Source organism: Mugil cephalus, chromosome 3, assembly GCF_022458985.1.
Source record: "Mugil cephalus isolate CIBA_MC_2020 chromosome 3, CIBA_Mcephalus_1.1, whole genome shotgun sequence".
NCBI lineage: Eukaryota > Metazoa > Chordata > Actinopteri > Mugiliformes > Mugilidae > Mugil > Mugil cephalus.
The window spans coordinates 7,654,102-7,681,521 of NC_061772.1; the positions used below are offsets into that span (position 1 = coordinate 7,654,102).

A 27,420-nucleotide genomic window follows, 5' to 3' on the forward strand; every position below is an offset into this window, starting at 1 on the left:
CTATGATGGGACAAGTGTGTTTTCTCCTGTAGTGTCGTCACATATAACAGATCCTGGTGATGTTCAAGTTGGCCAAAGCTACAGCTGAGAAGCAGAAATAAGAGTAAACCCTTTGCCCATAGTATTTGACTCATTTCATAAAGTTTTGCCTTTGTTGACTTTCTCTGTGTTCACACTCGTTGGCATCCTTTCCTTCAGTTGTTTTTGACTGTACAACATCCAGATTTCTGACCACATGAGGGCATGTGTGTCGCGTTTCTTTACTGTGTCCACCACTTGCTCCTGTCCTGGCCGAGTTAGCTCAGCAGTTGGGAATGAACAGATTGGGTTTCTGGCCATCGGAGCTCGGCTGCGTCTTGGGCAGCGCGTTAAAGATACGGCTGCACACACACACACAGACGGCAACCAAGATAATGCCATCCTACCAGGATGAAAGGGATTGTGTAAATGTGCAAAAGATAATCTGGATACTCTGAAAAAACAATTCTACTCGCAGACCGTGAAAGCACCATCATGAAACTCATGTTGCTTTGAGGCAAAGGTTAAATTCAGGGGCTCCATGCTTCTGATTTCAAGAACTACAAGATCAGGTTTAAACCATATTTTCTAGTTGCTTAAGTTGTTTTTCTCCATGGTTTGTTTGTTGAAGCGTTCCTCCTCTGGATCCTTTTGTTCTCCGTGACAGAAAAGAGACCATTCAACCAACAGACACAAATTATAGTTGCTGTGTTAAACTCTTATTTCATGCAACCTTAATGAAGTCTTTTGTGTTTGGTTTCGAATCAGGACGACATCTTTAACTGTTCTGCATCTTTTCAATTTTACTGTTTTATGATTGTTACCAGACGACAGTTCAGAAGGATTTACTTTTTTTTTTTTTTTGTAGGACACAAAACCTCAGCGTACATTTCCTGGCACTTTAGTAATGATTTATCCCACGATGAGGTTTTATTCTCATAAGTATTGCTCATTACTCGCTGAATCAGCCCTTATATATATATATATACACACACACACTGTATATCTGGTTCCAGGCCAAGCAGCTCTGTGGAAGCCTGAGTTGAAGACAACAGGAGGATTACACAACTCAAACATCCCTTACTCGTTTACTTTTCAACATTATGTAACCATAAGCAGGTGGGCTGTGAGTTTTTCTTTACATAAAGATGAAGGAACAACCAACCACCGCACACGCACACACACACACACTGTATGTTGGTTGGTTTATTTGGACAAGGAGCTCGTGGAGGTCCTTGAAACCCTGGCTGCCATAATGTTTACTTTCCTTAGGAACTGTGTGAGTCCTAGAGAGCCTCTAAACAAGACGCACAAAAATGAGATGCAGAGGAGGAAAAACTGGGGGAGACTAAATGAAGAGACCATATGGTGTAAGAGGCTGATTATAAAAACAAGCCAGTGGGAGGACTTAACGAAAGAGGACACACATAAAACCACAAGTACGGAAAACCAGGTTTGTCAAATGTAAACACGAGGAGAATCCCATTAACGGAACCTTGTGTAATGAAGCGTTGGTGATTTGTAGTGTGTTTAATTGTGGACCAAGTACAGGACGGTCCCTGATGTACCTACTTCAAGAACAGTTGGTTCAAAAACAAACATCAGAGGCAACGTTATGGGGAGAAACGACAATACACCTGGCACTAGTGTGAAGAAGGATCAACTCTTCAGTTTCTCATAGTCCCTTCGTAGTCATTGCATCTGGAAACCTAAGATTTGACCATCTTAGAGCCAGTGTAAGAAGCATGTTAATCCATATGAATGTGACTGATTGGAAGGAAGCTGGAAAAAATACATCAGGTGTCTTAGTACAGGGCCAACTGAAGTTGTCCAAGATTTCCCACATTAAGTATTTAATAGTCAAAGCAGGAAGTGCCGTCTTTCATTTCGAAAAAAAACTCCCACAGATGGATTATGATTCATCCATGAGTGGTTCAAAACACACAAATCGCAGCTGTCATTTTGGAGATTTCGTAGAATTAACCGGATTCAATCACTTGTTTGCTGCTGAGTCGTGGTGGTTTTAAGTGCTCGTCTCCCGTCTATTGAACTCGTGACTCATTAGGCTCAAGACCTGTGAGTGGAACACACAGATGTGACGAGGATTCATTGTTCTCAGGGCTTTGTCTCCCCAGGAGGGTAATTGTTTTTTTTTTTTTTTTTTTTTAAATAATCCAACAACAGTCTTATGTTACAGAAAAGTAAACTGTAGTACAACAGTAAAGCCATTACTTTTTTTTTATTTTAAAGATGTGGTGGACCCTGCAAAGTTATGGCCATCCTACACTGTTTCAACAAACCACTAAAAGGTTTAAAAAGGACCGTGGGGAGGAGCTGGCTAACGTATATACAGCCACCATCAACCCCGAAGCACGACTGGTGCGGACACTTGTGAGTATAGGTGGTCGATCGGAAGGTAACCCAACATGTAATCATATCTTCAAGCTCGCCTTCAGACGAGGAGATTTCGTAGTCGCCCTCTCACTTTAACAAGGAAAACACTTGATTGTATGTTTTAGAGCGGAGCCACATTTCCAAGCTACAGTCAGGAAGGAATAAATAGTAAGGAATACTAAAGGGCAGGAAGAAAAAAGAAAAAAAAAAACACCTTACATGGCAAATTTTTCAATGAATGGTCTGCTTCCCATTAAAACCAAGCAGAGGCGAGCGGAGCAGCTGCCCTAAAGAGCAGAGAGGCAGGCGGGGAGCCAGACCACAGGATGGGGAGATTTACTACACACAGTGTATGTTGACACACAAGGACAAGTAATCAATTAACAATGTGGGGCAGACCAAGACTCTGTGGATCATTTTGTTGTTCTGGTTTATTGTGCACATTATCCTGTAGGCCAGTCCACGGTGTAGAGGCTGCTGAGGTTTTTTTTTTTTTTTTTTTTTTTTTTAGCATTTACTGTATCATAAGAAAGCCAAGTAGTCTTTTTGACTACGCTCAATTAGCAAACTGCTTTTAGCACAATCCTTTATTTGAACAATAAACAAAATAGAATGCTGGAGCCTTAAAATTAAAAGACAGTATAGATTTTGTTTTTAGGTCATTATCCCAACAGTTCCCAGCAGACAATAGTGTTAGGAGCACACACTGAAAGAAAAAAAAAAACCAAAACAAAACAAAAAAAGACATTGTTGAAGCATTTCACCAGCACATTTCCTGACCAGCCGTCAGAGACTGAGATAAAACTGTACAACAGAAAGCTCAAGGTGTCGCTTTTAAAAGCCCCAACTTCCAAAACAGTCTTTGAAAGCAGGGGAAGAAAATATGCAAATCAACAATGTAACAATTTGTGCAGAAATGACTACAAAGCCCGCAGCACAACTGAACTATGGTGAGAGTTAAATTATGAGACCGACGTGCCGTTTCGTGTGTGAAGAGTCGCGAACTGCGATGAGCCGTGCCAACAAGACCTCGGGTGGAAAAGGCAAAATAAAGTTGGGATTAAACTAAGTTAATGGAAGGCAGAAGGGCCTGTTTAATGTTGTCCTTTGGTTTAGCTGGGGAAGGTTTCTGACTTTGAAACCCACAAGAGTCTAGACAATGATGCTAAAAAGACAAAAAAAAAAAAATAATGCAAGGAATTATTTCAATCTAATGTGCGAATTTAACAATTTAATTTGGAACTGAGAGATTAACTTACTCAAAATTTGTAAACTTTGTAAAAAGTGACATGTTAAATAAACTCAAATCCACACGCTGCCCCTAAAATACAGGACATTATTTTAACTCTTTTTTTTTTTTTTTAACCGAAGGTGGAAAACGATCCCACTGTCTGGTACGAGTGAGAAACTAAAACCAGTGCTTGAGACAATAATAGAATATTTGGATTAAAGCCTAAATTATGTGGCAATACTCAAGTGTTAATACTGAGAATCTGGTGGTTGGAATGAAATGGAAAAAAAATAAAAAATATCAAAAGAAAACAAATGACAAAATGGAAATAAATATCAAGCAAAGAACTAGTTCAATTTTATTCGTTGTTGTGCTTTAGCCTGTGTAATTTCGTTTCAAACACAAATTCAAATGCAAGCATGTTTTTCTGAGGGGAGCGAGGGCATTAGGACATCCAATAAATGATCAATGACAAAAGAAAAAAAAAACAACTAACATCTTTTAGTAACTCAAACAAAAATCATCACAATCAATGAATGATCAAATAAAAAAAAAAAAATCAATATCTTCAACTAAAGCAAACACCATCTCCTTTTGTGCGCATGTCCAGTTCCTTTATGAAGCGCTTTGCACAGATGTAGTCCCACTTCCCCTCAACACTCGGCTCTCCCTCGACTGGGAGGAATGGCCGAGCCACAAAAGAGTAAATACAAAGGTGTCAGGTACATTCCCTTAACTCTTCACAGACATTAGACTAGCAGTTGCCGCCCGATTATGGTTAGACTCGTACACCGAGTGGAAAAAACATCACACACTGAACCTAAGGCAGCCCCCGCTTTCTGCTGAGTTGGGGGGATAAGATGGGTGGTGTGGCTCAAAACTACACTGATAAGCCACCAGTACACAGGTGGAACCTTTACACGAGAAAAGACAGAACAAAACAAAACAAAACAAAAAAAAAAATGAATGGAGAGAAAGAGAGAAGGAAATGTACAAAGGCAGGTTTTGCAGTGGAATCTGTCTTGATTGGTTGCCACATCTCCAGTGCAAGAACTGAGTCTAAAAACTGGCGCAGTCCTTTAGGACCCAAACATGTTTTCAGTCAGCTAGATCTCTTTCATTTTTTTTTTTTTACTTTTTTCTTTTTTTAACATTTGAATCTAAATATTTGTAAAATATGCATTTGCCTGTCATATTGTAATCATCAGTCTGTTTATACTTTGTGCACAGAAGCTTAATTGTTATTAAATTCTAAAGCGCATTAATATTTTCTTTAAGATAGGCCTTCTAACTCTAAACCCAAATAACCATGACAAGGATCTCTCAAAACAAGGAAGCTGTTCAGTTCCCATTCGTTGCACCACCTATCTGTTTTTTTTTTTTCTCATGTTTTTGATGGCTCAAGTTGTACCTAGTTTTAAAAGCATCGTTAAAGTGAGGAAATGGAGAAGAGGGAGGTTGGTGGTGACGGAGAAGAAAACAATCTGGCCTTGGGAGGAGAGACTCGTGATAATGCTGGTGCTGGGCCTTTTCAATGCACGAGGGCAAATAACAGGCTTTTAAACTGCTGCGAATTCAATAGGCCGACAGTTCCCCTTTACTAAAAGGCAAACACTGATATCTAGGTCATTTCCTTAAAAAAAGGTCATTTGAACGAGAGAATTACCCCAGCAGTCCACTTGCAGCCTGTGGTAGACAGTTCTTCCTGTGTGAGTGAGTCCACTGTTCACTATCTGAGCCAAAGCCGTGGGCTCAGTCAGAGGTGAGCCTCAGGTCCTAGTGTGCGACCTCAACCCCACCTCTGTCGATTCAACAGTCTTTCCTTGCTGCTCTTAAAGGATAACAAAAAAGGAAAAAAACAAAAAAACAAAAACAACACAGCAGTGGTACACAGAGAAGAGAGAGCAGTCACAGGGAAATCTTTGTGAATGCAGCTTGCTTCTCTTCTTCCGACAAGAAAAAGGAGACAAAGGAAAAAGAGGTGTTGGAAAAGCTGGTTCTCAGGAAAGCGGGAACAGGAGGGAAGAAGAGGAAAATCTTGCAAGAGAACAAGTTGGGCAGTGTTCCTGTTCATTAGTTTGGTGTGTGTTTGTGTCACGTGTGCATGAACTGTCAACGAGTGCATTTTGAGCATGTATGTTCCGTGTTGTGTGTCTGTGGATGTGTCTTGAGTATCGTTTGCGAGAGTGCTGGGATGCGTGTGTGTGTGTGTGTGTGTGTCTCTACAGCAGGTCGACGCGGCGGTAGTACAGCAGGTAGGCGGTGCGCTCTGCAGTCTGCTTCACCACCTGGTACTGGTTGATGACCTTCACTGTCTGGTCGTCAATGCGCAGCCAGCCGTTAAGACCGATGTGGAAGACATCCGTGGTGTAATGACCGCCGGTCGCGCTGTTTCCATGGTGATAGACAACTGGCGAAAGAGAGGGAGGGGATGAACGAAATGTGAAATATTTCATTTAAAAGCCATTATCAATGATTTCGATGTTTATCTTCATTTAACTGCGGCTGCTTTTCATCAAAAATACATTCCGATTACTGCGGTTGTAACTTTGACCCTTTTTTTAAAAACAGCCCTTTATTCCGTAAGTGTTTTAACAATTTATTATGATCCCTAAGTACTTCCTGAGAGGGCAACTGTCAACCAGATGTATTGAGGTTCAGTGTAGAAAAAAACTGCGATTCCCCTTGGCAGAGCTGTTATTTTGGTGGATGAAGAAATCTCATCATCAATTCACACGGTGACAGCAAAACGACTCCCTCTGGAGCCGATAAGACGTGAACCAAACACATAAACAAGAAATAACAAACATACCTGCAAAGAGCCTGTAAGTTCTTTGGCCTTTCACAACTTTGCCTCGCACTCCAGAGGATAAGAGATCTGAAAGGAAATAAAGGTTGAAAGAAGAGAAGATGCCAAGACATAATTGCAGAAAGTTTTGCTGCTCAACTTGAATTAAATTCTCTTTGTGTCAGTGTTACTTGGTTCAACAGCACAAACACTGTCCTGAGTTTACATCCTTTTAGCAGTTTGAATGGGAGACAGTGGATTGCAGCAGCTTCAGCCTAAAGCTGAACATCTTGTTTTATGAAATGATGAAACTGAAAAATTTCCAGTTTACTGCAACACTGTTATTCTGATTTAGCTGAATCCCTTATTTCAGCTTCCCCTGAGTCATTGGGCAGTCTGATTAAATCAGTGTGAATTGTTGCACTGTGTGAGTGTGTTAGGGCTGCACGATAAATTGTTTAAATAAAATAAATAAATTGCGATCTCAATCCACACATACACGTGATCTTATTTTGAAACGCAACGATTAAACATTTTATTTCACGAGCGGCTTCACAAACAAATGCTCCCATATCTTCCCAGATTTTATCAAGCGCCCCTAAAGGCAGCACTGCTGCTGACTCCCCCCTCGATCTATGGTAAAGCGTCTTTACAACATGTGATTCGGTGGAGGAAGCCTGTCTGTAGCTGAGTGTGTGGAAACAGTGAAGGAGGGAAGCAGAGAGAAGTCAGCGGTAAAGAGACTTAAATGGATTGTGAAGAAACCTGAGGTGGTGGTGGCGAGAGTCACCCACAGAACCGAACTGAATTCGTGCCCAAAAAAGGTTGGCATTCGGCGGGGTGGAAGTATTTTGGATTTAAGCCAGACAATGACAAACAGTCTGAGGTGCACTGCAAAGCGTGTTCTGCCCTTGCCGCAGCACCGCAAGGCAACGTGAATGACCATTTGAATGTATTTTTTCGTTTTGTTAATCAGTGCAATAAACATTTTGTAAAAAAAAATCGTTCCAAAGCACAGTGATCTCAATTCTAAGCAAAAAAAAAAATCGTGATTCACATTTTTTTTTTCCAGAATCGTGCAGCCCTAGTGTGCGTCATTCTCAACAGAACCACCATGAACATGTGGTTATTTGGAACTTTGGAAAATATGTTGTTAGTCTGACTGAATGCTGCATGGACAAAAAAACCCACAAAAATGGCCATCAAAGAATGAAAACAGCTAGTAAACTTCATCAACTTTCAATACAGGCACATGGCACAGTTCCTGACCTGAATACAACAGAGTGTGTATGGAAAGTCAGTAGGTCAAGATACAGCCCTATGGTGCTCAGTGGAGTGTGGGTCTTTCCATACCTTTGCTGATTTCCAGGTCAACAGGGTAATCAATGTTCTTGGTCAGTTTCTGGCAGCCTCCCGTCTTTTCAAAAACAAATCTCTTGAGATGGAGCACCAGCACAGGCGGCAGCTCTTCTAGAGTTACCCTCCGACTTATCTCAATCTGGACGTGAGGACATACAGATGAACACAAGCAGTCAGGGAATGTACTGTAATCGTAATAAAATAGAACCTAAGGAAAGGACTGTAGTTTCAAAGAAAAGTTTGCAAGGTTTCATTTGAAACTGTAGACTTAAGGTCAAATAAAATAGAACTCTTGTAAACAAAACAAGTACAGAACAAGAGGTGACAGTTTGCTGGAATAGCAAACACGTGCTAAGGTTTTCAGAGCGGCGACTCATAAATCGCTACGGGTTTTGGCTTTTAAAAGTACGAAAGACGTCAGTCAAGAGGTAGAACATTGCTTTAGAGGGACACTAACAAAATGATGGGTTTATCGGTTTAAAAAAAAAAAAAAGTACAAAGATGCCCATTATACAGCTGGAGTGCAGATGTCACCAGCACCAGCTCTTTCAGCTTAACCTTCAAAGACTGAACAGTTTTTAGATAGTTTTCTATTTTCTGCAGTTGTTACTAGGGCTGTACTGAGGCATGGAAAAACTATGTTTGTTTTGAGAAGAAACTCCCATAAAGATTTATGTATTGTACAATGTGTGAACAATGTTCTTCTGTAGAGCGCTGATTTATTACAAGAATCCCAAATATCACAGAAAAACACAGTGTAATCCAAGATCGCATAAATAACCAACACAACAACTAAATAGTACATTTTTATTCTTAGAACATTTCCAACTGAGTAAGTGTAGAGTATATACCTCTTGCTTGGTTTTAGATGTGTAGCCCTGGACTGACTCTCGAGCCACCAAGGTCTCCAAAGCCTCCTGGACAGTGCGGATCTTCTCTGACTGGATGTCCAGCTGCAGGGTGAAGAAAGGCTGCAGAGTGGCTGACTCTTTAGAGTTTTGTTGATACACCACCGATCTGATGGAGAAGCAACAGTTAGTTAGATGATGTTGAACGCAGCATCTGACACAGATGCTTATCCATCCTTATCAGCATGTGATAGCTGCTAAAAGACTTTAAATCTAGACCAAATTACTCTCAAACAGTTGTTGCAGTGATTTGTCTCCCCAAGACAAACCAATTACTGTAAAAAAAGAAAAGTCCATGGGTAACAGCCAAGCTCAGTGGGCATACACACCGCTCTCTGTAAACATACACCCATGTATTCTAGTTCTCTGGGCACAACGGTTTCTGAGAAAATAATCCTTCAAGATGCCAGAACTGTGCCAGACCAGAACCTCACAGAACATATTATTTAGGCAGGCAGCAGCCGCACAGGTTCTTAACTTTCCAATTTGTCTGAAAGCTAAGACCTTTGTTTGTGGATGGGTGCCCCACGTCTTGCTGTCGAGACTTGTGACCACAACCGGCCCACAGTGGCTGTTATTCTGAAGGACTGCGGTGCTTGCTGGAAAACTGGGGGCGGAAGACCGATTTGTGATGCTACTGAAGAGGTCGAACACTTTAAACTGTACGACCAGGCCAGGAGGCGCAGATGGAGCTGAAACCATCACTTCCTTATGCTGGCACATTATCGAAAAGTCACAGAACAATGACAGTTTCCTGTGTATGCACCGTTCATTATTTAAACAAAACCTAATCTTGACCCCACCTGTCAACATACCTGATGTGTCCACCAAAGATATCGGTGATGGGTGTGCGGACAAAGTCAGCCTGGCGAGTGATGGAAGTCTTGTTTCTGGGACCCACTTGCTCCCACTCATCCTCACTACCTTCTTCCTCCTTATCAGCAACTTCTTCCTCTACACCTGGCTGGGACTCCGGTCCATTGGGTGTGGGAGCTTCTGTAAAGGTAAAAAAAAAAAAAAAAATGGAAAGTCAAATGACTGAAGTGCTTTCAAGTGAACTCTCCTGTGACGGTTAACTAAATTGCAGGGAACTCGGTAGCATGCAAAGAGTAACTGACTATGTGATATGGTGGTAAAAGTTGCTTACTCTCTTCCTGAGGCGAGATTAGTTTCTTCAATGCCAGCATCTCCTCGTGCAATCCATTGAGCGTGAACCCGAGATACTCCTCCGCATCCTCTTGTCGGCCCTGGAAGCAGAGAATAAGAGCATCAGCATCAATTACCGGACACTACAGAGAATGCCTACTGTCAAATAAAAATGCCTGCTGGCAGACATGAATGTGCACACACATTTCATTTAAACAGACAGGGAGTTGTGTACGCAGCGACACAGGATGAGATTAAGCCTCATTAAATATCAAAAAACATCTTTTAGCATTTAGGTAATTTCTTTCATTAAAACTCCCCAATTCTTAGCGAAAAATATGACTTAACAAATAACTCCCTCAAGTACTGTCTGTTCCAGACGAGGTGCATTCAAAGTGTGATCATTAAAAAAAATAAACAAAAAAATAAAGACGCATCACGCTGACGCACTGCTTTAACGTGAATATGTAACGCATCATAGCTTACCTTCTCAGAAAGACTTGACTTGATGAGAGTGAGGAGTTTGTATATGTAAGTTGGTTCAAAGGGGACACCAGGCCGGATATCTTTTGTGACCTTATCACCAACACCTGAGGACAAAGTTAGAAACCGTACATTAGTGGTGCTGACAGAAAGTGATACTACACGTCTTTGGTCACGCTGCTTTCACACCTTACCTTGCTGTTTGGCTTTAGATGGCACAGGCATATTGTTGAACTCATTCACCAGCCGTACACTGTCAGAGACAAAAATAAGAAATAATAATGAGAAAAAAAAGTAATGGTACACGTTTCAGAAATTTGATAAACCCCTAGATCTTATGCTCCTCTTTGCCTAAAACAAGTCATACCCAAAGTCACAGTGTCGCTAATATATGCAACTGACATTTTCAAATGTCTGGTGCGGACTATTTTTCTGGACATTTACTGGAACCTTGGAAGTGTAATGGGACCATTTCTGTTGTGTTTAAGCTGCTCTTGAAATATCATGAGGCTCAACAGATAAGTCGAATAAATCTCTGTTTGCGACTCGTCTGACATGAGCGTTTACTGAGTCTGCAGATATGACTGCATCCTGAAATGGCGTGCATAATTATAACATTAAGAAATTAAGCTTTCCAATGTTGTTTAAGATGTGTTGACACATTGACAGGTGGCCTAGTTAACCCTGAGGTTGGGCTGTGAAGCGCTACTTACAAGTTGTCCATCATGGGCGTGGAAGTACATGGTCTCTGCGTTTCATTATGCAGAGGAATGGACTTCATCAGGTGGTACATGGGAGGGCATGCAATCAGGGCCTGTAGGGTCTGAGTGCTCAGAGTTAGGGAGGAAATCAGCAGGTAGGAGAAGCAATATGACAAGCTGTTTTCTGTATTATTTTACAGGCTACAAAGCGGTGCAGTACATGAATGAAGGATGAATGAAGGTATATTAAGGACCTAACACTATACTTTTTTTAAAGCCATGTGCTTAGCAGTGACACAATAAGAGCAAGTCACAGCCAACTACATCTTTTAAAAAAAAAAGCAAGCGAAAGGATACAGCGTTGATATAGCACCAGTTTCCCTTGTTGATCAGTCCTCTCGGCTGCAAAGACACTGGTTTATGTATCAACTTCACATTCTCAATAAGTTCTGGGGATTCAAACAAAGACAATGTACTTAAACAGGTAGGCCTGCACAAAAAAAAAAAAAGCAATGAAAATACGACATACTTTTAGTCACAGTGAAATACATTATGGCAAATCATTTTCTCAACAATAAGGAGATTTTTTTTCCCCCATTTCCTCAAATCAAATGTTCCTTCTTCTATTCACGCCTCTAGTGACAACAGCACAAGAGACTGTCTGAATAAGAGCAAGAAATGCTGTACCACGCCTAGGAAGGGAGGCTGTCATTCAGAAACACAGCTCCCATGGTAACGTGGACATAGGTTTACACAAAGCATTTACAGAGAGAAAAACCACTGAAATAGCTGTGCCCACAACACCAACGACAAACACATATTAGTCAGCAGTGTGTTCACATGTATGCAAATCTCCCCTGCATGTACTCGGCTCATCAATTCAACTACTGTTTTAAAAAAAAGACATCATCATAAACAAGCAGATAATTGAGCTTACTTTGGAACAACAATTTTAAACGGATCCACTTAGACCCAAACTGCCAGTGGACCATACCCACTCTTCTCTCTTATACAGCTTTTACAAACAACTCAACAGAGACACACAGATACACGTCTGTTTATGTCACAGGAGTCAGATTGTCGTTCGTTCCACTTCAACACTTTGCTTATAAATATTATAGAAAGAAGTGTTTTGAAGGCTCCATGCCGGTGCATTTTAAAGTAGGTTGGTTTCTTTAAAGCTCAGATGGACTAACCAACATCAAATGAACACGTTCAAATCAAACTGCCTGGGAACTAAAGATTTGCCAAGCACACAGCGAGGAGACATTGCCATCTGTCTGCAATCACAGTCTTTCTATGTCATACAGAAACAATTAAATAGTTAATAGAACCCACTGCTGCTTTGCACAGTATGTTATTCCAGTGGTTTCACTATTTTAAAGCACTGGGTATTGGCTGATGGACATCTAGTTAGAGAATTTCCATTTCTCTCATATTAGTCTATTCTCATATTCTGTAAAATGAAACACACTGCACCTCAGCCTGCACAGAAAACATGTACACTTCTGAGAGGACTGTGTCTAATGGATATCAAATCAGCATCTTTGTGGACACCTCACACATGGATATGCATTATAATTAGATGAATCCAAACAGACAAATCAGATTACGGGTCCACTTGATTCAACAACAATCTTTGGCAGAAGAAAATAACACTTTGCATATTGTTCCCGTCTGCAAGTTCATGAAATATTTCAATTGGCGCTGAACGGTGCTTGCTTGTGTGAAAAATAAACTTACACCAAAAACACAGTGTTTCCTAAACTGACATGATCAAAGGCATTTTTAAGTTATTTTCTTGTCTTTTAGCTGAAATTTGACACGAGAAACATTTGAGTGGCCAAATTTTGTTTAAATTCCAATGTGCATATTTGGGAATTTCGTAAGGCAGCGCAAATTAAATTTGATAATATTATAATACATAATTTGAACACACACCTAAAGGGGACACAAAGGTCTATTGTTCAAAGAGGGATGCATCTACAACATAACCAAGGAATAATGAGACAAATCATCTGCCTGAGCTAAAGCTTTTGAAATGAAGTTATTCTTTTGTTCTGGTGGTATAAACTTACAAGTCATTCCCAGTCTTCTTTTAATAGCGCAGACTAATGATATACAAAGGTGAGCTGAAGTCTCAACGTGTGAGAGCTATTCTGGATGCGGTACCACCATCTGGTGTTTACTGACTTGAATGCAATATGCCTTTACACGCTGGAGACAGATAGCTTATTAACACTTCACCCAGTGGAGTTGGCATGAACAACCACTCCAACACTCTACTCTTCTTAAACGGTAACAGTTTGAAAGCGTATGCTCACTTAGAAACTGACTAACTAATGTCTCAACATTGCCACCAAGTGGAGAGTAGTGAATTTAACCTCTTGGAACAACACATTTCAAACGTGACCATAAAGAATCTGATCTATTTTTGAAGGCATACTATGAGCATCTTCGAATAATACCTGCAAGTTTAGGGGCCATGGGATCCTCTGATACGTGGACAGGACCTTCTTTTACCTCCCCAACTTTCTCAGGCTGCTCTGGCATAGTAAGGGAGGGAGACACAACTTCCACAACATTTTTTACCTCCACAAAGGCCTGAGGGCCCCCGGGCAGAGGTTTAGAGTTGTGAAAGAGGCTAGCCCATGACTTGGGAAGATTGGCAGTAGGTGCAGCTGGACTTGCTGGCGAATGTGCCTGCTCTGTCGCCGCCGGCTGGGCAGCAGAGTCCAGGGTGACCTGCTGAGCCTGCTCCCCGCTCTCACAGTCTTCTTTGTGTCCATCTGCACTGACAGGAGTATTAGGCTCTACTAGGCCATTGGCCACCCCGCTATCTGCTACCTCCCTTCCCTCTAGTTCAGTAGTAATGGAAGTGATGACAGAGGATGTGGCCACAGCAGCTGAGGGAGGAAGAGGTGATTTGGAGTGGGGGCTGTATGGAGTATCTGAAAGTTCAGGGCTCTGTGGAGCCAGATTATCTGGCTGCTGATCTGCAGTCCTTGCTCCCTCTGTCATCCCTCTGCTTTGAGAGGATGAAGAGGAGGAAGTTGCATTGTTGCCATCTGATAAAGAAGCCGCTCCACTTGTTAAGTCCAAAGAAGAATCATCAGGGCTATCACAAGTCCTCTGATTGGCAGCGGATGTGGGGGCAAACTTGGCTGCTGCCGCTACGGCAGCTGTTGCCGCAGAGACAGACCCAGGGGTGCAAAGTTCAACCCCTGGCAATGCCTTACTGTCCACATCCTCAGAATTGTGGTGTGGGCCACTGAGTGCATGTCCGTTAACCAGCGCTGTCACAGGCGTCCCATCTGCCGCACCGGTGCTGCTGTTGCCGCCAGCTGATGGGTCCAGGTAGCTGTAGTACCCCGGCGGTCGCTTTTTCTTTTTCTTTCTCTCCCGCTGTCCCAGGCTGCCAGGGAGTCCGTCCATGTCCTGGCAGGCCTGGTGATTGTCCATGGCTGAGGCCTCTGAATCAGGTCCATCCAGAGAGTTGAAGTGGGTTCCATCCGGGACGTCAGCCGCTGGAAGAGCCGTCTGTTGAGCCTTCGGGGCCGGCTGGCAGCCCAGGATGAACTCCGGAGCCTGTGGGTTGAGGGTGCTCGACACTTTGTATAGAGGATCGTTCACCCCGATGGGCTTGGAATCCATCACCTCGTCAACACCAAACTCAATGCGCTGATAGTCTTCTGCTGCAGATGACATTTCAATCAATTAGAAAGGCATAAAAAATGTTTTAAAATACAGCCTGAACCATATATATATAAAAACAGACAGTGTTGTATTGTATATCTTTGCTGCAGTTGATGTAAACTATCATTTCCAGAGCAACCAAGTCATCACTCAGGGGGGTCGTGGGAAGTCTGAGGGGATTAGAAAGATCAACAAATATAAAAGACATTCTGCCGGGCCTATTTTCGTCAGCTACTGTTTTGACTATCCACAACCACATTTCCACTGGGCTTATTTGAATGCCAGAAGTGGGGTGAGTCAACAATTACAATTAGGCCCTGGGAGGAGTCCTAGGGCTACAAATTCCACGACTTAACTTGTCTATAATAACGATTTTCCTTTTCTAATCAGTCAAAGCCAGTAATCAAATAGCCATTCTTCAAAAGCGGTGAACCAATTCTGGTTCTTCATAACGTGTTTAGTGTCCTGAATTTTACTCTGTCCAATTAATAGAGATTAGGATGGAAATTTAATTTCCCTTTGAAATGAATCCAACCAAAAAATGAAAAGTATATTTTATATATATATATATATATATATATATATATAGTTCACAACTACAATGTACTGGCTTTGAAACTAAAGAAAAATAGGTCCTTTGGCAAATTCTTGATAAAACCTGTAAGAACGATGGACAAGGTTTTTTTTTTTTAAACAACACATGATAAAAAACAAATTGCTGAACAAATGTAGGTTTACATTATTTAACTAATAATTATACATTCAAGGAATGCAATATAGTGGACAAATAAAACAAGACAATGCGTCTCTTTTAACAGACTCCAGTTAAGTGACTTATAAATATAAATTTATTAAAAAACAATACTATTGCATTTTTAATAACTCCTTCAATAATAAAGAACAATGTAACAATTTTATATTACTAGTATACAAAAGAAATATTCAAATGTGTTGAATGGCAGCTTAAATTGTGTATTATTATGCAGTGAGAGGCGTAAAGTGCAGAGGTGAATAAACAGGAAACATTAGTAAGTGCAAATCAGAAAAATCATTGTCAGAGAGGTCAGAGACAGTCATCATGACTCAGCTGATCTGTCACCCAAACGGTAAGCTCAGATGTTAAACATTAAATCAGCAGTTACTTCCTCTACTGTGATTAGAGGATGTTCTGTTAGTGCCACTGAAATCATAATTCATTACTGTAAAATGCGTTCGGCAGAAAACCCTTAATAATAAGATGTATACAACATGTTAGCAACCACGTAAAACCCACAGTGAATCAGCTCTGATAGTTAGATCATACAAAAAGTCAATCTCATTTCAGTCCAACTTGGATCCCTGCAGAAGTGAAAATACTTTATATGCAAGAGAAGGTAAGATACTGGACAGTATCTTGAACATGCAAAGCTCTACAGATTTTACCAACAGGCAAAAGAAAGAACACAGGCGCAGAGTTTAGAAAGCCACCAGTTTTGGAAACCTGGATTTTCAGTTTAACAGCAAACGCACAAAAAGCTTGTCAAGCCACAGGGTGTCAGACTCCTCAACTCACCGCAAACCTGCAGTCCCATAGACTCCATAATATAAGGTACAGCAGGAGTGCAGTAACTTCCTAAATAATCAATACAAACCAAGGTAAGGCAAATGTCAAATGCAAATAGGTACCATTTGAGAGAACAGTGGCCGCGAAAACATTTTTTAATGTGGTGGCACAAAATAGTACGTAAACAGTATTTTTCTTAAAATAACGCCATGGTGAAAGTCTACTGGGATGTGTGATCCACTCTAAAAAAAAAAAAAAAAAAAACAGATGAAAGCATCTTCCTGCCAGGCACGTCAGGTCAGAGCTGCTGTGCTATCAAACACTACTACATGTCATAAGGCCAGGAGAAAAGTTAGCTCCTGTGTTAGCGTAGGATAATCTGATGCTATTCAATTTACAAGAGTGAATTAAAACGCAGTGTTTGGCCACCGGTGAAAAGTACGTACCAGAAGACTGACTGACGCATGGGACTTTGTCATTGAACGGAGGAAGCTGTAAAGAACAAAACAAAAATCATGATTTAATGAAACTTTCTAAACATGGGAAAATTGTTATTTTTGTAATAAATGATGGAAAGGCAAGAGGAAAGAATACACTGTTTATAATAAACAAGCTCAATATCTAAACACAATTTGAAACTCAAAGAAACAACGTGGCAAGATTATCATGTGTAATAACTATTTAGACATTACACTGACAATGTGGTTTTTATTTAAATGTGGTGCCCTTTGTAATTCCTTTGGCCAAGTCTCAGATCCTCAAAGCTTCCAGTTAGTGAAAACCTCAGTGGCCAGTAGAGGCCACCAGAATTTCTTGTGAATGAGCAGCGGTAGCCGCCCATTTGATCATGATTTATAGTAATAACACCCATTATCAATTCATGTCCTTACCTCCACATAACATCGTGGGGTCACAAAAAACTGATTGATCTCATCAGGGCTGAATTCCCCGAAGATGTACTGTGGAAAGAAATCAAGTCAAGAATTAGCTTAAAGGAAAGACAATTCGGTAAAAAAATAATAATAATAAAAAATAAATAAATAAAAATAGAAAATTGATCTTTAATGTCTGAAGCCTGGCACAACCCCAAAAAAAGTCTTTAGGGAAAACAGATCACCTTTAGTCCAATAACCTACACATTGATGTTCCACCTCATAACTGGCACCGATTTAAAAGGTGGTGTCTTTTCATATCTGTGTATTAGGGATTGCACAACATGAAGTCATGTAGTGAAGTCATGCAGTGTTACACACTCACTTGCCAGTTCATTGGGTGCATTAGTGAGAACTAACACAGTCTAGGTTAAGACAGTACAAAACTGTTATAATGTTCAGTTTATGTTGAACCAGTGTGTGAAAGATGGTCATTCAACTGGACGGTCACTTTGGAGGAGGTAGTCTGTGATGTTGTTAAATTGAATTTAGACCGGCCCACTGGTAAAAATGGGGTCGTCAAAACAAACATGAGTCTGTACAACACATTCAATAATACCACAAACCAATCCAAAAAGAAAACACAGTTGGATCAACAACTCTCTCATTTATTTCAAACAGAAGTGGAATCTTCACAAAGCTAAGATTTAGTGTAACAATACATTTGTTTTTATTAGTGTACCTAATGAACTGGCAAGCAAGTATACATAAACCAAGAAGCAGCTTTTATACTGTATCAACCTCAGTCAGTTGATGGGGAAGAAGATTTTTTCAGTACAGATGCAGACAGACTGTCTCTGTTTACCGTTTCTCCTTACCTCAGATAAAGATAAATATCTAGAGCAGTAAATCGTCAATAATTAAACAATCACTTAAGATAAGAGCGTGAGGACGGTCACATTAAACACAGTTAAATAACTGAGGAAGATACTCACTTCTATTCTAAACTACAGCCTCAAAACCAACATGTGAATCAATTAGACTCCTCTGGCTGAGTGAGCAACATTTTGTCAAAAAAAAAATTTGCTTCAGTACAAGATTGTGTGTTTTTGTGACTTTAATGTGTGAATATGTGACAACTGTGAAAGGTTAGGTGTTATAAGTAACTTTAAGCCAGTCATCCATTTACTCAGCTGTAGATTAACTGACCAGGATACACAGTAAAATCTTGTGATTCGGAGAAAAATGGTCATGCCACTCTTATCTGCTTAAAAGACATGGTGTTGAAACAGATGTCTGTAAAACAAGTACACTGTGGTCAACTAATCAGCACCTAATCAGATCTCCATCTGCACTCAGGGGACTTGGTGTGAACACCCATAATCAATGGGAGCAACAAGCCATTCAACAGGCCACACTCCTTCTGTAGAACGGAAATAGTTATTAGTACTTTTCCGTTATGTAGTGGCGTCAACCCGGACAGATGACCCTCGCTGCTGCGGGGAAACACCACGCTGCGCCATCCAAGTATCCAACATGTGCTTGGACAAAACAATGCAACTGAGGAAAGGTGACATGAACTCACTGGCCACGCTGTTAAGCCTCTCAGTGCAATAAACAGTGGAACGTGAAAGGGTAAGCAGAGAGAAAAGAAAGTGCAGCTCAAGCATATGTAACTCTTTGGAAACGAGGCCCTACGCGAGGGCCCACATTGCTGAAATGGCACTACAAGCGACAAACAGCCAGCCGTAATCCGACGGCCTCAGAACGGCTAATACAATCACAACAGAAAGAATGTCCCTTTGCTTCTTTCTGCAGGCGTGCCACGCGTACCACACTAAGCCTCCCTTGCTGTTCGTTTGGACTGTGGATTACAACAAATTAGCCATCTGTATGATTTCAGCGCGGTTTAATGACGACACCGCACACGCGTGCACACGACCGCACAACCGACCTATAGGAAGGACTGAGAATATAAGGGCGTCGTTATCGTTTACTGGCTTTTAGTGCAAGTGTGTTCTACAAGTTTCAAGTATAACAATCCATATTATTATTGATAATATTAATTCTTTCAAGACTTTTGATCTTTAACATTTGTACAGAAGTTAGACACTAAAAATACTAAGTGAAAACAGCTAAAAATATATTCAAACTGCTTCACACCAAGGTTGGCTCCATTCTCTCGATGTAGAGCAAAATGTGAATACACAAATCTTGGCACTGAGCCGTCTTCAGGAATCTTTTATATGGTTTTGTTAACAGTTGAAGCAATGTAGTTTTTAATCTGAGTCTTCACCACACTGTACACACCTGGCTGGAATTTCAAAATGCAACAGGATCAACTAGATAAGTGTGAAATGTGACTTCGACAATGGCACCAAAACTCATGATTCGTGTATCCCAACCACAACCACAGGCCTGGTTCTGTTGAATTGGTATGCAGAGTTATTAATGGACAACTTGGCTGAGCCTGAAAATCCAACAGCACTAATACAAATAAGGTCAGAGTATTTTTTAATGAATCTCCGAGGAATGCCTGTTATGCCTGCATATTGATGTGATGTAGTAACAGAGTGACACGATGATTACAAACCACGAAACTAATGGAGTATGAAGCGGGTAGAAAGGAATTTACTCTGGTTAAAGACCCTTGCCTTCGTATAAAAGCAATGCCCGAGCAATGCAACTGGGAACGTTTTCATTTATCGTTCAAGGAGGAAATCATGACCCCTGTTACAATTATTATTTCTATAATCTATACCTGCTACAGTTGGAAGAAATACCCCTAATATTAATTGTTCCAAACACAATGAACAATGTTACTTGATAAGTGAATTCCTCTCCTCATCTATTCTCCATTCACTGGGAATAAACAGTTTCAGATAAGTACTTATTGAACTTTAGAGTCAGTCCACGTGTTCTGATGTCATTGTGTGACACAATCAATGTCTCCCTGTAACAATTGGTCAATGAATATAAAATGAATCAGCAACAATTTGGACAGTCATTTCATTGCGTGTAATCCTTGAAAAAAAAGGAAAAAAAGCTAAAAAATACTATATACTAGTATATTTTTACTGTTTCTTTTCAAATCTTACTTACTTTTTTCAAGCTTTCAGACAGAGCCAGATATTCTACACCAAATGTTTCATTAAGAAAATAATCTGAAAAAACTAATCGATAACAAAAATACTAACTAGTTGCGCAAACTGTTAAATGAAATGCTAATTTCAAAACCCTGCAACGTTCCTTGATGTATGTATGAAAGCGTATGTTTACATGAACTAGACTTCCACACAGAAATGGAACAAAAGACCAGTCAGAATAAAAATGCTTCATTTAACAGTGTCACTCAGAATAGCCTATACCAACCAGATCAGAAGGTATTTTAATTAAATGGAAAGGGGTGGTGTCAAGCATTAATCAGTTAGTAGCATCAGATGCCCACTTGATCCAGTATTTCCCTCTTAGTGGAGTAAGTCCATTGTTTTTGTGTATGTATGCCTCATTAGAGGACAAGCAACATGTAGTAAAACAACACATGTCAAAAAAAGTGCCTGAAATCGCATCCGATGTGAGAACGTCAGCTGGAACTGTGAGCTTGTCCATGGTCCACTTTTGTCTTCTTTTTCTATTGAATGTACTGAATGTAAGCAAAAGTTAGATTTAAAGTTACATGTCTTGCTGGTTTGATGTTCCACCAAAACAAAAGTCATTTTGGGCATGTCAATAATGTTCTATTCCAGCTGATATTTCAGGGAATGTAAATGCATACATCCTATATTGTATTTGTGTTTAGAATGAGTTGGCTGAAAACAGAGACATCTGGATGACAGTGATATGTTTATGCATACAGTCTACAGTAACCTGTACAAGGACAATAACAGTTAGTATCCCACCTACATATTACTTCTTTAAAGGGATTCAAACGAGGAATTTCAAAAATAAAGATATTGCGTTAACAATATAAAGTTACAACCCCCGAAAAGTTGCACTAAGCAACTTTTCTTTACTACAACAAAAAGAAAGAAACTTTCTTTAAGTGTCTACTGCATATTTAGTCAGCAGATTAAACATTGCGGTGCCAGTACTTGGATGAAGATTAAGAAATGAACATTAAGAAATGTCACCTAAATACAACATATGATTGCTTAATGTATTTTAATAGTATTAAGAAGACAACAAATATTCTAGGAATGCTACAGAAAATTCAATGAAGCCAAGCTTCATCGCCAGTGAAATGTCCCCATTTAACTGTGTTCGGGTTTTCACAGTGAAGCCCTTTAGAAAAGCCTAACTTACATATCTACATCCACATTGGGCAACCACAGTTCAGAGATAAACTGTTTCATAACTATCAGAATCAAAACTGATATTTAGAAGACATTTCTAAAGGCTCGTTTTATTTTCTTCAAGACCCTGCAGTCTTCTGAATGAATCGGTTTCTGTTAACAGCGCATATCATCTTTGATTAACAAAATATTTTTGCTTCTTTTTTCAATTATTCCATTAACAAGATAAATAACAAGAAATGTAACAAACTGTTATTTGCAGATGAAGTTGGAAAACATGTATGAACAGAGTATTGATAAGCGATTCCAGAATGACCTGTTTGCTCAGTTTCGACTCAGGAGCTGTCCCCCTTCCCGCTGGTATGGCTTGTTCTACCTCATTATTTGCACCACCTGTTCAGCAACTTTTCTCTCTGCTGGATTACATCCATTCTACTATTAGAGTTTTCCCCTCCACTCAAATCATATAATTTCCTACACAGCAGCAGCATTTACCTGCTACGGCCATTGAAAGGAATTTTTTGGGGGAAAACAACCGAAAGAAATAGTTGACAAATGTCCAAATCCACTGGGCAACTGTTAATGTGAAACGCTGTCTATCAACGCTTAATTTATACCTGTAGATTTTTATATTCTAACCATTAATGACCAGTGTAGGTAAGAAAAACATTATAGGCGATGTTACGTCTGATGATTGTTTTGGCAAAGCAAATATTCTTTGTACAAACGAAGATGCGACGGTTTTCCCCTTAAGCTTTTACTTTGATGAAGCGAGAACCAATAGAAACTGTTAATTTTGAAGACAGGAAGAAGAGTAAAAGCATGCAGATGTTAAGTCCTCAGTGAGATCTCCCTTCCTAAAGCCACGGCCAGCAAGGCGTGCGATTCAGACCAAACATATAACCCCAATCTAACGTTTATTTTCATCATGTCGTCTTTTTTGTTGTCTCAAGCGAAACTTCAATTCGGTCATATGTTACTAGAAACTTGAGACCTGGCATGTCTCTGCATGCATGGCCTGATCTCAAAACGGGCCTTCCCACATGACAGCTAGCTTGCACAGAAATAATACTAAACTTGTGGAGTTATCTATCGCCTAAGTTCAGTCTGGCTCTGTAGCAACGCGCACACACAGCAGGGTCCAAGCTCAATCCTGCTTCAAATTGTTTCTATATCAACTATATGTTCGCTATCAACGAAGGCCCACGCCGTCGCATTTGTATGGCTAACTAGCTAGCGAACTGACAGCAAAGTGTAAGCAGCACACCACCTGTGCAAAGCTGTTAGCTAGCTACATGCTACACCAGCAGCTCCCAACTGTCATGTGGAGTCGTACAAACGAAAATTTATCACATGCAAAATGTCCCAGAAAAAATCCGATGTCGTGCTTCCCAGCTACCCAGAGCAAAACTAATCCGCTGTTATTACCAGTTATGGAAACATGTATTGGAGGAGGCCTGCCGCAGCACGGAGCAGGTGGGCCATGCACGCACGCAGCACTTTTCTGGCACTTTTCTCTGTGAAATAACACATGACACCTGCGGGATCTCACACACAAGTGCCACGGATACACAATTAAGCATGTTTTCGTGTAATTTAGCCAAAAATGGCTCTTATATCCTCCATAACTGCAGCAGAAAGTGCCGCTGGCTCATTTGAATGGAGGCAACTAGGGCCTGTTAGCTAAGCATGCTGGTGGTGTTTCAATGAGGCTTAGGGGGGCATTAGCAAGCACTTTTCACTACTTACATTTTCAATGACACGACTAGCCAAATGATTCAAACAACAGCACACAGCGGCCCAAGACGCTGGTATATTATGACATTAGATGTGGTCACAATGCTGTACAAACGAAGGCTGGCCGTAGGTCTATAAATAACAGTTACACTGCGATCAGCAGGAGTTGTTTTGCAGGCTAATGCTAGCGAGCTAGCTTAGCTACCTGGTTGCTGTAAGAAGCCATGCTCCCGGTGAGATTTTCTCTCCTCCGCTGACAAGATGAAAACTCTCCCGGGAAGATGTTCAACGTTTGTAACGACAGCTACAACAGATGTTCTACTTCGACGTCATTGCCAGTCGCCCAACGATGTCCTGGCAGTTGAAAGTTTTGATCCGTGTCATGCATCAGCGCTTCACGCTGCTCGCCTTGCAGTCACCGCCATTTCCGTCAGACTAGCAGGAGCTTCCTCGCTAGCAGCCCAACCAGCGCGCGGTCGGTTGTAGCGGCAGCGCGTGAGCTCAAGGAGTAACGGCAAATACTTCCGGTGGTGCTTAAGTTAAGGACTTCAAAACAAAAGTCCCCATCTCGCCATAGATCCACCACCACTGAGGCACTTTGGGTGCACACGGACCAACACGCGCCAGAACTTTCGACTGACACAATTTCCATTCTTTAATCACAAGTGAATCCTTTAAAACCCGCATATTAATCTCTCAACTGAATTACCATTCCATTTGAAATGTTATATATTATCAATAAGCAAAAAAGAAACCATAATCTTGTTGGACATTTATAGTTCTTAGACTCATCAGACATCTGTTGCTTGCTTTCTGAGTATAACTCTCGTTTCGGGGCAATTAAGATCACTAATAAATTACAATCGTTGATTGAATCCTAAATTACATTTGTCCATCTCCTAATAGATTGCCGTTTCGACCTGTCACATCTAAAGCTAGATTTTTAGCTCTTTAATCTTTTCATTGTCATGACTGAATACAGTCTATACAAACAAGATAGCAAGTGTGAGCGCCGTGAAATGACAGGATGACAAAGCATGTACTGATGCGCAGTCGTGACATTTATATTGAAACTAATCTGGGCCTGGGCGGAAATACTAAAAGCAATGTCGCCTATTATTGCCACGCGACTTTGATTGAAGCGTGACCGCGTGCGCACTGTCCGAGTTGAGGCATGAATCGCAAATTTTAGTTTTTAAATTTTTTGGCAAAGTGAAACTAATAACTTGTATTACCATTTAACGTCTCTGTGTTGTTGTTGTTGTTTGTTTTTTGAACTTTATTGTTGAGCTGTTTGTGTTCTATAAAACTCTACACTAAATTAAATGTTGTTTTGTTCAATTCTGTCACCACCATAGAATAAAACATTTTACATTAAAAATGAAAAACAATCTAATATTCTGTTGGCTACAGATATCTTTTCACACTATAAACCACTGTGCTAGGGAGTGATTTTTAGTGGGCGTGGCTCAGCACAGGTGAATGAAGGAGGAACTCTCAAACCGGAAGCTGGGATAGGTTGTTATTTTCTCGGCATAAACGAAAACAAGACGAAACTAGAGGCAAAATTCAGAGGTAGGAAACAATAATTGTCTTTCATGTTATGTACGAACCATGTTATTCAGGAAACTAAGGGCAAAATTCAGAGGTGGGAATCAAGTATCGTGTTACATGTTATTCACGAACCAACAACCATTTAGATTGAATGCTAGACGTCTAAACTGGGATACACATTGTTGCCAATAAGGTTTGCTGTACTTTTCACTGTTCATGTTCATTTTGATTTGAATGCATACACCTGCCTCTGGGCCTCAAGACTATCAGACTATCATCACGTTTGACTCTGCTAAACACTTAAGAATGAGGGAGCTTCTCTGGTGCTCATCCTGCATTCAAACTTCATTAAATAATTCTCTATAGTGCTTCACAGTTGGCTGCTGTACCTTTGCTTGTACAGAGACACAAGCCAACTATACACTTTGTTTATTGGAATCTTTATTAGGATTCAAGTCCATAATCTTATATGTCAGACGCAGGACAATGCCAGAGAGGGGAAGACACCATGAGAGGAGTGATGTGTATGCAAAGGACGAGAGCAGGGATGGGCACTATCCACACAATGGAGACCATTCTCGGTATGATAGCCAAAGAGGCTACAACCAAAAGCCAAGAAATGTGGACGAGAGAGGCTCTGCTGGTGACAGGAGGGCCAAAGAAAACAGACAGAGGGATGTGACAACCGCCTCTCACAAGGAGCCACCTGTTTACAGGGATCACGACTCTGAAGGACCCTCAAGAGTGTAAGAGATCATGGACAGTACTTCCTATGAACAAGGTCTAAACAACTATGTAATGTCATCCACACAAACTAGAGACCGCCGTTAGTGCTGTTGTGCAGCTACTTTATTTATATGTTGGTGTAAATTTAAATATTTTATGTAAGAAAGTTCATTTTAACCCGCTAAAGAAAATATATTGTGTCTGTACAGGTCCCGAGAGACCTCAGTCTATCACTCTGAAAGGGAGTACTATGAGCAGCAACACAGACAAGCACTTTACAATTTCAGATATGTTTTAACCAGTCGAGGTAAGTATATTTATGTTCGTCATATTCTGTTAAATATTTCTTGCATCAAAGCTCCTACTACAATTTTTAAGATGCCTATAATACTCATTGCATAGAATTTATATGTTATTGCAGATGGAAAGTTCAGTGATTGACTTTTTTTATGTGGATTCGTACATATGGTTACAACTATTGATTATCATGACAATTAATCTGAAGATTTTCTCTCCTTTAACTGATTGATAGATATTTGTATTTAACATGTCGGAAAACAGCGAGGTTCTTGGCAAAATTTCACAAAATTCACGGTTGTGTCAGCGTTGTGTTTATCTTGTGTCTCGAAGGTCTCTGCCAGGTTATGGAGCTGTTTGTGAATCTGTTGATTGTGATCTGTGCTGGAGTGCCATACAGCAACAATGGGGGTTACCGTGATTTGGCCAGCCTCGGTGGGATCTACTACTATCACTTTGGGGGAGCCGGCGCCTTCACTGGAGCCGACGCAGACAGGGTGAAGGAGCTGGACCAGCTCTTCCATCAGCTCAAGCGACCGCCGTACGTTTTCACCATGGCGTGTGGCGGGGTTCTAATGATCTATGCGTGTGCCATGCTTGCCCTGGGGATTTTCAGGGTCCCTTACCGCTGGCCTCCCGTGTTACTGGGGGAGGCACTGCTGAACGTCCTCATTGGCCTTGGCTACATTCCTGCGCTGGCCTTCTACTTTATTAAGCTGCAGGAAATCTACAATGATCCCATTTGCAAGGAGAGAGAGCAGATGTACAAGAGCAAAGGGCACCAGGGCTTTGAGTGCCAGTTCCATGGCGCAGATATTGCAGGAGGACTCTTTGGGGTGCTGGGTGTTTTCGTTTTCATCTTTGGTGCAGTGTTAGCTGTCAGAGCTTTCAGGTCAGTGCGAGAGCGAAAGAAGCAAAGGCGCAACGAGGACACCAATTTTTAAGCAGATTTTTCCTCTCTTATGTGAGCAAAAGTAGAACAAAGGATGAGAAACTTCCCATGAAGCTGAGTCTCGTTGCCTGGGACCTGTTTAACAAGCCTATTATCAACTGTCTGTGCTTTAAAGTTTATAATACTTATTTTTTATTATTATTTTTTTATTCTTTTACAATTCTCCCTTTTGCACACCTACGTTTACTGCATTTAGTATGAAAGTGTACTTATAAACAAAAATGTTACATTATTTATTATTATGTGTCTTTATTTTACATTTCACTTCGGTAGAAAAAGAAATATAATGGTATATATCTGTTAATTCTTTGTGTTAGTGGGTTGCAAAACAGCTTGCATAATAATATCAACCTTTGCAGTAATGTTTAGAATTAGATTGTCAGATGTGTTGCCTAGGTATGGTCCCTGTAGGATTCACAAAACAATTTGTGTTTAAAAACCTTTATTCTTTCGGCATACCTTCGACCATCGGTAAGGTAAGGGGGTTATGGTTGTCATTGCAAAACATGTCAAATGGTAGTCATCTGGGGACCCCTTTTCAATTTCTTTTCACGGGCCCCCGAACAGTTGCATTTAGGATGTCATTCTCCGCTTTGCCAACAGATGGCACCTACTGAGTTTAAGAAACTATCCAAGTGGAACATTATTGCACATAACTATATTGCTAAGTAGTGGTCCTTATTTCTTCTGATTCAGTTTCACAATTTGTGTACTGCTTCTGAG

General features: G+C 40.6%; 2 protein-coding genes across 7 annotated transcripts; one reads left to right on the forward strand and one right to left on the reverse strand.

The window, feature by feature from the left end:
- Positions 1–2,895: 2,895 nt before the first annotated feature.
- usp10 (ubiquitin specific peptidase 10) lies at positions 2,896–23,648 on the reverse strand. 4 transcript variants are annotated; one of them, XM_047580110.1, is made up of 15 exons: positions 23,374–23,648; positions 17,158–17,226; positions 16,714–16,759; positions 16,277–16,336; positions 13,497–14,720; positions 11,386–11,477; positions 11,041–11,150; positions 10,522–10,580; positions 10,331–10,434; positions 9,846–9,945; positions 9,514–9,694; positions 8,642–8,807; positions 7,785–7,929; positions 6,456–6,521; positions 2,896–6,053 (listed from the first exon to the last, which is right to left on the reverse strand). In XM_047580110.1, exons 1-15 carry the CDS (start codon positions 23,392–23,394, stop codon positions 5,866–5,868), a joined length of 2,631 nt encoding a protein of 876 aa, XP_047436066.1. In that variant the 5' UTR covers positions 23,395–23,648; the 3' UTR covers positions 2,896–5,865. The 4 variants fall into 4 exon arrangements, with proteins under 4 accessions (XP_047436066.1, XP_047436065.1, XP_047436068.1 ...); XM_047580109.1 differs by having other exon boundaries at positions 13,497–14,723; XM_047580112.1 differs by lacking the exon at positions 16,277–16,336.
- Positions 23,649–24,617: 969 nt separating this feature from the next.
- Positions 24,618–26,929, forward strand: marveld3 (MARVEL domain containing 3). 3 transcript variants are annotated; one of them, XM_047580562.1, is made up of 4 exons: positions 24,618–24,743; positions 25,199–25,468; positions 25,658–25,755; positions 26,079–26,929. In XM_047580562.1, the coding sequence occupies exons 2-4, from the start codon at positions 25,209–25,211 to the stop codon at positions 26,687–26,689; spliced, it is 969 nt and encodes a 322-aa protein (XP_047436518.1). In that variant the 5' UTR covers positions 24,618–24,743; positions 25,199–25,208; the 3' UTR covers positions 26,690–26,929. The 3 variants fall into 3 exon arrangements, with proteins under 3 accessions (XP_047436518.1, XP_047436519.1, XP_047436517.1); XM_047580563.1 differs by having other exon boundaries at positions 24,645–24,743; positions 25,171–25,468; XM_047580561.1 differs by having other exon boundaries at positions 24,739–24,816.
- The last annotated feature ends 491 nt before the right edge of the window (positions 26,930–27,420 follow it).